The sequence below is a fragment of the Podarcis pityusensis genome, assembly GCF_964106645.2.
Source record: "Podarcis pityusensis genome assembly, chromosome: 6".
Classification (NCBI taxonomy): Eukaryota; Metazoa; Chordata; class Lepidosauria; order Squamata; family Lacertidae; genus Podarcis; species Podarcis pityusensis.
This window is the reverse complement of record NC_138030.1, coordinates 60,916,459-60,929,650: the sequence shown is the minus strand read 5'-3', so window position 1 is coordinate 60,929,650 and position 13,192 is coordinate 60,916,459. Positions and strand designations below refer to the sequence as shown.

Here is a 13,192-nt window from a genome sequence, read left to right as displayed (position 1 = left end):
CAAAATAAAAAAGCAGTTTAAATTTTATTAAGCATGCTCCCATAACTGTATGATTTTCACATGAATAGTGAAAAATGCAGCTGGAATGGCCACAAAGCAGGAGAAGGACTTCTCTTACAATCAGCTTTTTAGACTCCCTTGTTATATGAAGGTCGTAAGATCCAGTCCTGCAGCCTAATGATAGCTGTGTAGATTCGCTGTTGTACAAACTATACTTTAGTCTTCAACAGGTGAATCAGGACCAAATACCAGGTTGCAGCTTGACCTAAAATGGCTCGTAGCTACAGCATTCCTATCATACAAATGAATGATTTTTTAAAAAATTAAGAAGTTGGTGCCCAAATGCTTGTTTGGACTGAAGGTTGGCCCCTGATCTCAAAAGGATGAAAATTGCTAAACTGTAGCTTTATGACATAACAATGGGCAAAAAATATGAACCATATTTTTCCAGTCTTCTGAGACATGCCTGTGGAGAGCAAGGAGGCAGCAGACAGGAAGCTGGTAGAAATTTCATTTCTCCTGTACAAAACATGATTATTTTGTAAAAAGCCCAACAACACCCAAGTAATATCATCTGAAGATGGGAACTCTCAATCTGCATTTTGACAATAAAAGTCAAAATTTCAAAGAGGGATTTTTCAGTGAAGAAATCTGTTAATCCATGGGAACAGTTTTCACATATTTATAATAAGAACCTAGGTATGTTTTTACACCTCCAGTGATATTATGCAATTTTCACACTGATATTGAAGTTCACACTTTCAGAAGCTTATCTTTGGTGCAAAAAGCTATTATATTTAGTCTCCTGCCCCAATCTTTTAACCATATACTTAAGAGAAAATCTAAGCGCACGTGTCTGGTATTCGACATTCATCAGAAAAAGGAAGCATCAAATATGCAACAGCAGATCAAGCAAGGTGCATAGTTAAGGTTAAGCTATGCTGCGTTAAGGGAATTTATGCGCAATTTAGATAGCTTTAAGAGGGGATTAGACAAATTCATAGAGGATAAGGCTGTCAAAGGCTAATACTCATGATGGCTATATACTATCTCCAAGATCAGAGGCAGCATGACTCTGAACACCACTTGCTAGTGAATCGCAGCAGGAAAGAGTTATTGCCTTCATCTCTTTTTTGGGTGGGCTTTCCATAAGCATGTGGCTGGCCAGTGTAGGAACAGGACGCTAGCTTCTGGGTCTTTGGTCTGCTCCAGCAGCAATCTTCTAATGCTCTTACAAAGAGGATGGCAAGGAAATGAGGTTATGTGATTTGGTATATTGACTGCTGCTTTCTCTCATATACATTTTAATTATAGCTGTTGCTTTACTAGCCATATTATGTGCTAGATAGCCAGGCTGAAAGGCCCAAATCAAATGGAGTGTATTCTTCATTTTCTATAACTTTCACACTGAAATTTCTTCTAATTCTATATTTGTAATAGAATTCTGTTTTGCTTGCTTCAAACAAACCATTTACTCAAGATAAGGTCTATTCTTGACTTACCAACTAAAATGCTTACCAACTAAAATACCTACCAAAATTGAATTAGTTCAGGCGTTACAGCAAGTCAAAGATTACTCATAATGTATAGATCATTAATGGCTTACTGTATCTACCTAAATTACCATTTTTTATTATTGTAAGTCACATTGAATTTGTTTTTAATTGGTGGGAAATAAGTTAAATATATAAGCAATAAGTAAAATTGCAGCTTCTTTTGCTTTAAAGACATGCACAACAGAGAATGCTTAGAATATAAGAAGGTGATCACACATCTACTCATACATATTGGCCATGACATGCTTTCATTAAATTTGTGGCTATATTAGTATCCACCAGTGTCCTTTGGAGAGATTAAAGGAACATCCAAGCATACATGTCAAACATGTATTATGGAATTTCCACATTTCTTTCCTTCATTGTACCAAAAATGGAGCAGTTTTGAGATTCATGAAAACTTAGTATTCCAAAACCACCAAGCAACTTACAAGTGGTGTATCCTTTCCTCCTACAATACTGAGACCAAGGCCTGATCGCCCCTTGGAGATTTCTATAGTCATTTCTTGTCCAGGAACTATTGGGCATGTCGCTGGATCCACCAGAGGAAGCGGAAAGCCACCTGCAACAAATGATAAAATGTACCAGTGAACAAAAGCACAATTGCCAAACAAAGAAAGAAGCTGCAGAGGAATAAACTCAGTGTCGAAATTTGGTGTGCACCTGCATCAAATTCTTGTGATTTGAGGTCTGCTGCTTTGGATGCAATTTCACAATTCACATGCAAGTTAATGTTTAGGGAAGGTGACACACCATTCTGATAAGCTAGGGCACTCGTTATATCTAGCTGCAGGCACATGCTAGCTCACACTCACACATCAGATCCTCTTCTGGATCTTCTGCTACCCGAAAGGCAGTCAAGAGCTTGCTTTTCACTGCTGTTGACAAGTTTCTTCACTCATAATATTGGTTTATTTGTACAAGCAGTGTGACAGAAGTTCACAATTATCAGCTGTGGTAACCTCTGTTATTTATTAATACATTATGGAATTTTGCAGTTAGCATGGCTGAGAATTCTGAGCCCTTATCTCAGCAGTTATACTGCTCATGCATCATTTTTATGAGTGAAGGAGGAAGCCTAAGGGTAGCATACACATGGACAACAATGCCTGGTCTTTCCATGCAGCAGAGTGAGGTGGTAGATAAAATATGTTTGTTACATGAAATGTTCTAAGAAAAAATATGTTAAAGCATGTAAAAGTAAACGGCACTGTAGCTGTTAATCTAGACTTTTAAATTAAAATAAAAGAAAACATTGCATGCTATTATCATGCTAAAAAGCTTTGTATTGAATGAAAGGTATTCTTCAGATAGAAGTAAGAAGTTCATACTTCTGCTGGTGAACTCTGTCTCTGGAGAATAAGAAGGTGCCGGAGCCAAAGATATCTTGTGTAAACTGATAGGGATTACTGCTGAAGACTTTGATTGCTTTAATTGGTTACGAAACTGGAAGGGAAAAGGGGGGGGGGAGATAAATCAAAGACATTGAACTGTTAAGCCTCCTAAAACCCAAACAAGAAGTTGAAACTACAGTACAGAGATCTTTTATATAGATCAGAAGTGGGGAGCGTAAAATAACATTTAACAACTTTAGAAGTAATAATCTACTTACCTCCGATGCTGCAATTTCAAAAATTTCGGTCTGAGAACATACTACTGAAACATTATTTACCATAAGGTTTAAGAGCTTTGGTAAAATCTTGAAAGTGTTTTACAACAATTCCATGTTTTCCATTATTATTTCTGGCTGTTTTACAAGGTCATTTAAAAGCTTGCTAATATAAACTAAATAAAAGTGTACTTTTTCTGAGCTAAAAGAGGTCTGCAACAAGAGCCCACAACTGTACCTACTGTCTGGTAGTAGAAGCAACAAAGAGGAGCCACTTCATTGCTTCTATTGCCGCGTCTTTCAGCCATTTGCAATGGAGCTTGTCTGGACGGTTCTTAAGTCTTGACGCTTATATTGGTGATGGAGCCCAGGACACCTCAAGAAACCCTCTGTGATTTGCTTTCTGGGCATTTTGAGGAAGAAGTTGTTCACCTCTGTAGTGAGCTAGATGCCATAACTGTTGTAGCTCTGAGTCAGCTGTGCTTTGTGGGATCAGCATTGGGTTTTGCAGCCTGATGACACTGACCAGGTGCTTGGGAGTAAGCTCCCAAGGATGTGCCCTCTTCACCCTTGCCTTTCATGGCTCATTAAAGCTAGATGGAAAGGGCATGAATGGGTGGGTCCAGGGTGTGATAAATGTCTTGCATTTGGGGGGGGTGCGCCTGCTTCCTTGAAGGTAGCATTAAGGAAGGACACCCCTGAAAGGAAAACCCACCCCGAACTAAATAGCAAACAACTATTGTCCAGCTGCAAATATGGCCTTTGGGGGGCAAGGCCCTACTCAAGAGGATTGCTGTCATTATTTGGGGATATTTTAATCTAGTTTCAAATCCAGATTTGGGATTGGAATCAGCCTTTGTTACATGGATGGATGAAGGAAAGAGAGGGAAAAGGAGCACTACGCTGCAGCTCCTTCTCAACCTCATACCAGCTTTGGATGGCATCTTCCTGGACCATCTATGAGAGATTGGGGCCATGGTTCTGCAACAGTTGCAACCTTATCTCCAGAAAACAGCACTGGATGCCTATTTCACCACCCCCACTGGCTTTTGACCTATGTGGTGCCATTGTCTCCAGTGCTATTTAAGAACTAGATGAAGTCACCAAGAGCTGTCAAAAGGAAAATTGGAGTAAGGTGTTATCAGTACATGGATGTTACCAAACACTATTTCTCTGTTGACACCTGAATGAGAAAGGACTGAGAAGGCCCTGGATTGAGGTCTAGATGCAGAGGTTGGTTGAATGAGGGATAACAGTCTTATTCCTAATAAGATGGAGGCTTGTAGCTAAGTGGATGAAAATATATTTGCCTTAGCTGTTTGTTTGTATTTTTTTAAAACCTTCTCTTCCATTGTTTTTTTCCTGTGTCATTTTTACTTTTAAGTTCATAAATCACCTTGAGAAACATGTTAAACCAGACTCACATAAACATAATAAGAATAATAAATTGTTAATAAAATAAATGAATAAGAAACCATTTGGAGTATGATACATACATTTTCTGTAGGTTGCTCTGCTGTTATTTGCTGGTTCTCTATCACCTGCTTGTCAAGCTTGGCACCGACATCCTATCAAAAACAACCCCCAAATTAAAGGCTTATCTGAAAGCAAAGACCTGTGCAAAGATACACACTTTCAAGTGTAACCTGTTTTATCGCAGCCCTCATTCCTTGAAATAAATCGCCCCAAACTGAAATACTCAATTCACAGTTCAGTGCACATGTAGACCACATAGATCACTGGTCCGTGTTAAACGCTCTTCAGGTGAAGTTTAGTATCATATAGAATTAGGAATATATTGCTTACTTTTTCATGTGGCTCATTTAAGATTAGACCTCTTTTACTACATTTAAGTCCCCCTGAAGGCCTACCTTGTCAACATTTTCTTAGACAGCAGGCCAAACTGAGAAAAGGCCATTTAGTGTGAGACCAATCAAAATCCAGTTTACCTCTTTGGGAACACAGCCAAGTACCCTAACTAGATAGCTACTGTGTCTGTAGGAAAACTACCTCAAAATGCTTATAATGCAGATGCCTCAATAAGGACAAGAATGCACAACTTAAAAAAGATGAACTGCAAAAAATGTTACCTTTATTTCTTAAAACCTAAATATAACTAATTTGTCTGATTAAATGTGATAACCATATTTGTGATATATTCTGTGCTTCTGCAGTTACACCTTTAATATGTGAATTTTGTTTTTGGCATTCTAAGATATTGCCTTTTGCAGAAGAATAACAGAAACACCCATTTATCCCTTATGGTTCAGAAAATAAGCTTGTAAAAAATGTCTGGTGAAATATCAGACGTTAAAAGAGGCTGAGGTAGACTTCCAACGTTCAAGGGATAGTAATTTTGTACTAGCTTGTGTATAGTAAGCTTTTCTTATTACACAAAATAAGCAAATTGCACCCATTTTCGAAGCACAACGTGAGACACCATAGCATAACTTCCAGACTTTGAATACAGTATGCTTATACAAACAAAAGTCCTGCCAACGAAAGCATCAATTTTTCACCTGCTTTTACAAAATATCATAACAGTGGGACAAAGCAGATAAGGTAAAAATTGATGTTTAGTATTATGAGGAATGGTTGAGCTGAAATACTGCAAAGATGCCACAAGGAAAACATCCTTCAAACATTTGTTTCCCACACACTGCCAGCTGCGTCCTCCAATACTGTATTACACATGATTTTATTTTAAAGAGACAGATTATGCTGCTGAAAAATAAAAACAGAAACACCCCACTGGATTTGTGTGCTCATCAGTATTTTATTTGTCACAGAAATATCGGGAAATATTAGTATGAATCTCTCCTTTGAAGCCATCAACTTCAGCTGATGCTTGACAGTAGGGCAGATTCAAGGACACCCACCTTTCAGCCTTAATAGTGATCAAGTTGAAAAAGCCTCCTGCTGAACAGAACATTTGATTACCCTGTATATACAGTGAAGCAAAGTAAGAACACACATCTAAAAACCACACTGGAGCTATCACTCATGCTATTTCCCTGTTAAGTAAACACGGAAGGTTTAAAATCACTTGTTTATTGGGAAGGGAGAACCTTCCATTTGCCTCTTGTGCAATGCACCAAAGGCATACCCTTCAAAATGTAACAAAACATTTCATTGGGTCACTTTTAATACATAACACAGCATTTCTTCTGGTATCATATACACTGTGAATGAAAGCCACAGTTGCATTTGTCTCTGCATGTACAAGTTCAGGGTCCTTTTGAAGGTGATCGCTTGAAATTTAAAGGACCCAAGAACAGATGCCTTAGACTAGCAGCAGACCAGGGTGGAGAAACCTTTGGCAACTTCCATCAACCCTGATAATTGGCTATGGTGACTTGGCTGATAGGAGTCTAACATCTGGAAGGCCATAAGGTTCCCCAAGCCTGCAAGGGACTTTTTCTAATAGCTGCTAGGGATAGATGGATCATTATATTTCTGATCTGTTTCTGTTCAGCCCCAAATCCATTCCATCCCTATTCCACATTTCTCTGCAATTAAAACAACAACTGCACAACATTTGTAATTAAGTATGTATGCAATCAAAACACTTTGTGATGAATGCATCAAAAAATGTTATCAGTGTGTGTGTGTGTGTGTTTCAGCTGAAAACTGTTTCATAAAATTCAGGAAAGGGTGACATAAAAAATACTTTCATTCTGATCTGCACACCTGAGAGGTGCAAATCAGATCAAGTTTTTGTAGAGTCAAATTCCTCAAGCATTCTATTGTCTTCTTCAAGCCCCTATGAGCATAGAGCTCCTACTACCCACCTATGCAAAGTCCAAGCTGCACCAGCATGGAGGGAACTTTTACTTTCCCAAGCCAACAATGGAAAAGTCCAGCTTCACATAAATTACTGCTTCCTGAAGCCCACCTTTGTGATCCTTAATTCCATCATATTTTCCCATTATGATTATGGATAAAAGGCTAACATATTAAGCCAAAAATGTTCAAGATTGGGAACTGATTTTTAAAAATTTATTATTATGTCTGAATATAGCCACTCAGAAGGCAACATTCAAATAGTAATGCAAAATAGGGTGTGCGCAGAGGAAGAAAACAGAAAAACCAGCCTACATAGTAAATTTCTAGGCATTTGTACTGTAGCTATTAGCATAACTCTCATTTCTGGAGTCCCATTTTGCTGTCAGAGGTAAAACAAATGTAGACCAGAGGGAGGGCTGTTTCACCCTGGATTTTGATTTTTTTCCCAGAGTGGTGAGCAGCTTGACATCCTTTTCTTGTGCCAGGTAAAGCTTTTAAAACATAGATGTCTCCCAGGCATCAGTTTAACTCCAGTTTTACCAGTCTATGGTCAGTTGTGCCGCCATAATTTTAATTGTTTTGTGTCTAATTATTGTTTATAGCTGCTCTATAAGAGTACTTTTATAGATTGAATATTAGGATATTTGATATGTTGAGGAAATAAATCCAAAGCATTTTGCTGTACTTTAACTACTTTCATTTGCAGAAAACATTAGTATGTAGAAGGTAGCTGAAGACTTGCAACAGTGACCTATTACTAGTCTCAAAAAGGGTTTGTGACAAATTAAAAACAGGGGTGTGCTGAAATGGCTTGCTCTCTACTCTCTACAACTTATTCTCCTTTTAGTCTCATCAAGGTATTTAGAGACTGACACGTCAATCAGTTTCTCATACATTGTGTGCCACAGTGCAAGCAACCAATGTCCTGCTCGAGGGTGGCCTTAAACCCTTTGGATCAAAATCTGTCAGAAGGGAAGAGAGCTTGACAGAGAGGTGAAGAAGTCTCCACAGGCTGCTCCAGCTAAGTGGGCAACTGGCACAAACCGGCCTGTGGGGAGGGACAAAGACAACATTAAACGCATGCTGCAGTTCCTGCTGGATGGCACCTTCCCCCACAGAGCCATCTACTATCAACTGCCCTGTGGGAAGGATTCCGGAAAAGCAAGGGAGGCAGCCAGAGATAATATCAGGAACCTGTTCCTGTTGCAGGCTAGACTGTTTCCTCCTTTATGAGGCCATCTACCACCAGCTGCCCTACTAGGAATCCTCCTTATAATTTGCTCTATGGTGATATTGCTCATTCCTCACCCCTCCCCTTCTCAAAATACACATTGGTGTTACTTATAAGTAGCAGTCAAAGGATTTGCAGCCTCAAAGATGGGATATAAATAGCTGTAAAAAAACATGAAAGAACACCGACATACAAAGGCTTCCTGAAATCTCAAGAATTTTATACTATTATTTTAAATCATAAATACAAAATACCCATAACTGTATGCCTAGCATGATTGGGTTGCCTTAAGTTGCTTTGACATAGAAAGCAGTTGAAATATATTGGCATGCTGAACAGCTGAGGCATTCAAGCATCCATGTAAAAATGTTTTTTCTGAGTACTACCAGAGAACAGATGTGTGCCACTCTTCCTGACTGCCAGGTGGATGAATTCATTTATTTGAAATATTTGTATTTTACTCTTTAGCAAATTTTCTGGGGCAGTTCACAAAAATGAAATAATAAAGCGAATAAATAAAATATAAACAACAATACCTTAAAAAGACAAATACAGTGGTACCTTGGGTTAAATACTTAATTCGTTCTTAACCTGAAACTGTTCTTAACCTGAAGCACCACTTTAGCTAATGGGGCCTCCTGCTGCTGCTGTGCCGCTGGAGCACGATTTCTGTTCTCATCCTGAAGCAAAGTTCTTAACCTGAAGCACTATTTCTGGGTTAGCGGAGTGTGTGACCTGAAGTGTGTGTAACCTGAAGCGTATGTAATCCGAGGTACCACTGTACATTTAAAAGCCTGAGAGTGCACAAGTGCCTGGCATTGAAAGGATAGCAATACTGACATCAGCCAGGCCTCTCTGAGCAGGCAGGGAATGCCACAAATAGGGTGCCACCACTGAGGAGGTTCTCACTCTGGTAACCAACCACTTCACCTCAGCTGGCAGAAGCACTTGAAGGAAAGCCTCTCAAGATTACCGCATTGGACATGCAGAAGGGCCAGTCAACAGGCCTCTCTCTCTTCTCTAACATTCTCCGCAGGGAATAAATGGCACTATCAAACCATTATAAGGAACTTTATAATAGATCTCATTAGCAGAGGGGTGTGTGGTGGGAGTTTCAGAAGAGCAGAATTCATTATTTGAATTCAGAGACAGAATTTATCATCTTGAGAATCTCACAATTCCTTAACTTTTTCAAATGTCAAGTTTTTAGCTCTAGAAGTTATAGCTATACATTTGAAAATACAAATCTGGGTGAGTGGAAATAAAGAGGGACTTAGCAAGATCTCTAAACAGCTATGGTCCTCAATGCCATGCATGGTTCTGTGCCAACTTGACATCATTTTACCCTCTCTGTCTAATTTACACTCACCAAAAGTATTATGGTTTTGATTGTTTGCCCCGTTCCAACATGAGAATCCAAGGTTCAATTCTAACACACATATAGGGCACCAAAATTCAATTATAGTTTCTCTGCTGTTTGGGGCTAGTCTGTACAGTGTGCAAAACTGCACCAATGTCATTTCCTGCTTCTCTTTCCTTTTCGAGTTTTTTCCCCTCCTACTGGAACCTTGACTCTGTAAAGAAATTTGAATATTTCTTGCAGCGCATGCTTACTAGTTTAGTGTACACATCATCCGTTGAGCTTTTTGTAAGAAATTCCCAACTGGTATCTTCTTCACCACTTGCAGATTCGGTGGTACTGTGGTCCTGGTGAAAAAGTTTTGTTTTTCAATTTAGGAATGTGAATTTCACTTAAAATTTTAACAATAAAACTACAGAATATATTTATTTGGAGGGAGACTCAACAAAGCAGCCTTGCTTTCACGAACAGTGTCCAACTGGTCATCTGGGCTATGGTTCACAAGGCTCTGGAAACACAATGACCATTCAGATCGCTCTTGTTTTCATATGACCATTCAGATTGCTCTTGTTTTCTGTCACTTCACTGCAATCCCAGCCTTGGCTTAGATGGCACATTTCCCACAAAAAAGCATGCTGTATAGAGGTTAGGAACCAAAAAGCAGCAGTAGGAAGAGAATAAGGTACAAAACACTGAGTATTTGGGTTTTTCACTCCTTTGCAGAGAACACACGTACATTTTCCGATTTTGGTCCACCAGCACAACAGTTAGAAATGTGTCTCAATAGAAAGAAAGAAAGAAAGAAAGAAAGAAAGAAAGAAAGAAAGAAAGAAAGAAAGCTGAGATTCCCGGGAAGTTTAATAAATCCCAGATCCTGAACATGCATCAAATGAGCCACACTCTGTACACTCACAAACTCTTAATAAAACAGCAATGGTTAACTGGCTGTTATGGTTTAGTTTTCTGCCTGAAGTTTTATTGTTGGTTTTAAATATATGTAAGTTTTTAAAATTCTGTAAACTACCTTGGGAACCAATTTTGGATGAAAGGCAGCTTATAAATAACAGAAATGAGAAATAACAGGTTTTCAGAAGATGAAATCTTCCATTCAAATTAACTGGAAAGTATCCATAGCCTTCAAAGCCAGACTTTCTAGAGTTATCCCTGTGAAGTCTGCTCTGCTTCACTGTGCACACACACAGGGCACAGGACACCAGCACACCCCACATCTTTAGTAACATTTTAAAAACCGATGGTGTACTGCAACATGATTAAACTATGCAACTGCATAATATTACATATTTCACCAAGTCATTACCAGAATAATGTTGTTTGGGTATAAAAGAGGCACAAAGTTGGGGGGGGGAAATGCTATAGAGTGAGAAATCACAAAGAAACTAAAGCAGAAGAACTGGATAATAGAAGGAAATATTTGACTAAATACCAGGGAACATCAATTCAGAAAAAAAAAAAAAATCAGGGAAACATTAATTATCCAGAAATTGACACACTACTCCTGGGTTATGATAGAAAATCAACTCTCTATAATAAAAATGAGAACAAGGGTATTTGAAGAGGGCATGGACCAATGTGAAGGAGGAAAATCTTTTCTCTTATTTATAAAGTAGCCATGCATAATCATTGGGCTTGCAAGTCAAAGCAAAAGGCAACATAATAGATGCTCATTATCAAACTTCTGGAATTCCATATTATGATATTTCACCAATATAGATACACCATCTTTTTGGCCTGGCTTCCAAATAAGTTTGGCAGCAATCCCAGGGTTTCCTGACTGTAGAAACCTACTTTCTCTGTGAGTCAGATACTGTTTTGTTTTCAGTGGATGCTGGAAGAAACTGGCCATTCTCCAAAATGGTGGTTTTCCCAAAGGCAACTCAATGAGGTTCAAATGTGAAGTTGGCATAAGACCAGGTGTAGTTGTGTGAAGAGGTCGAAATGTGACCTGCAGTTTGTAGCCTGGCACATTTTCTTGAATTATTTGCTATGTACATAGGATTTTCCGGCTTTTTGATTGTCTGGATTGTGCTGTGGATGGCACTATTTTGAGACAGAGGGCTTGTAAAGGTAAAAGGTAAAGGGACCCCTGACCGTTAGGTCCAGTTGCAGACGACTCTGGGGTTGCGGCGCTCATCTCGCTTTACTGGTCGAGGAAGCCGGTGTACAGCTTCGGGGTCATGTGGCCAGCATGACTAAGCCGCTTCTGGCGAACCAGAGCAGCGCACGGAAACGCCGTTTTACCTTCCCGCCAGAGTGGTACCTATTTATCTACTTGCACTTTGACGTGCTTTCGAACTACTAGGTTGGCAGGCGCAGGAAGCAAGCAACGGGAGCTCACCCCATTGCAGGGATTCGAACCGCCAACCTTCTAATTGGCAAGCCCTAGGCTCAGTGGTTTAACCCACAGCGCCACCCGTGTCCCTAGAGGACTTGTAGGCACATGCAATAGCTGCATTTTCTATGGACATATGCAAGGTCTACCTCTGAATCCACTCCATGAATCCATGAATTGTTAATATTCATTAAACCCAGAAGAAGAATGTTCTATTGTTGAAAATAGTTGTTATGTTTGGATAGGAATAAGTACAAGTGAAACTCTTTCCATTGTCCTTGAAAATTCACACTCAATTCTGCACAAGATGAAAAGTTCTACCTGATGCTCTGGCATGCAAGGGAATACCACTGTTGATATTTCTCCATCTCCAATGTCATGTTGACTCTAACAACGTGATAGAAGGTTCCTGTTTTAATGGATGGCATGATCCATTAAAAGTGATAATCAGACCCTAATTTGGAGCTGGGGTAGAGTTTGGATTCAAGTGTTTGCCTGGTGACTAATTTACAATTTTTGAGAAAGGTATTGCAGAGAGTAGCAGCCTTTTAACTCCAGACAGTCTTGAACGAAACTCATTATTATTTGGATCTGTTTTAGCCTGCCTTCCAACTGAGTTAGGAAAGATATGGCTGTCAACTTGATGGATAACTTACATAGGGGAGTGAACAGGGGGAGGGCAACCCTGTGAGTTCTCCTGAACCTTTCTGTAGCTTTTGATATCATCAGCCATAGTATCTTGCTGGGCTGCCTCGCTGGAACAGTTTCTGAAGGCACAATGTTATGGAGGCTTTGGCCCTTTCTGGAGTGTTGGTCTCAGAAGGTATGTGTTCCTAGACTCAATGCCCAGGTGGTACTGATGGACAAGACAATTGTTTATGAGGAGCTTCTACAGAATGCAGCTGTGAGAGGACAAGGTTGGAGTCCACAACACCTATACTGTATCATTTGAATTTGCTGCCTATTTGTCTCAGAACTTCATATAAAGAGGTTGTGCTGACCTACACAGTGAGCCCCTTTATTCTCATTATGCTCTTAAACACACACATATACATCAACAAGACCCAAGGATGTCACTCCAAAAAACATTGAGGGTGCCCCTATGTGAACTGGAGTGCTCCGTCCTTGGTTTTGGGAGAGAAAAGTGCTTCAGGTATCAGGTTTTCAGCATAGTTCATCTCTGTGTTTAATGTTTCAAACTTAAATAGAGCTGATTTTGCATCACTGAAAAAATGCAAACAGACGTGCACAACAGTGAACCATGCCAGCTATTGCATTATGAAGGGAAATTCATGCTCTG

General features: G+C 39.5%; 1 protein-coding gene across 7 annotated transcripts in view; it reads right to left on the bottom strand.

Moving 5' to 3' along the window:
- The window catches only part of PATJ (PATJ crumbs cell polarity complex component), a 153,875-nt gene that overhangs the window by 30,806 nt on the left and 109,877 nt on the right, over window positions 1–13,192 (bottom strand). For 6 of the 7 annotated variants that reach the window (XM_081011732.1, XM_081011731.1, XM_081011729.1 and 3 more), the window contains 4 exons: window positions 9,797–9,889; window positions 4,662–4,733; window positions 2,888–3,002; window positions 1,988–2,118 (listed from right to left, as the gene is read on the bottom strand). In XM_081011732.1, coding sequence (XP_080867858.1) covers window positions 1,988–2,118; window positions 2,888–3,002; window positions 4,662–4,733; window positions 9,797–9,889 — 411 coding nt within the window. The remainder of the gene's footprint in view (window positions 1–1,987; window positions 2,119–2,887; window positions 3,003–4,661; window positions 4,734–9,796; window positions 9,890–13,192) is intronic. The other variant, XM_081011730.1, reaches the window with a different exon arrangement.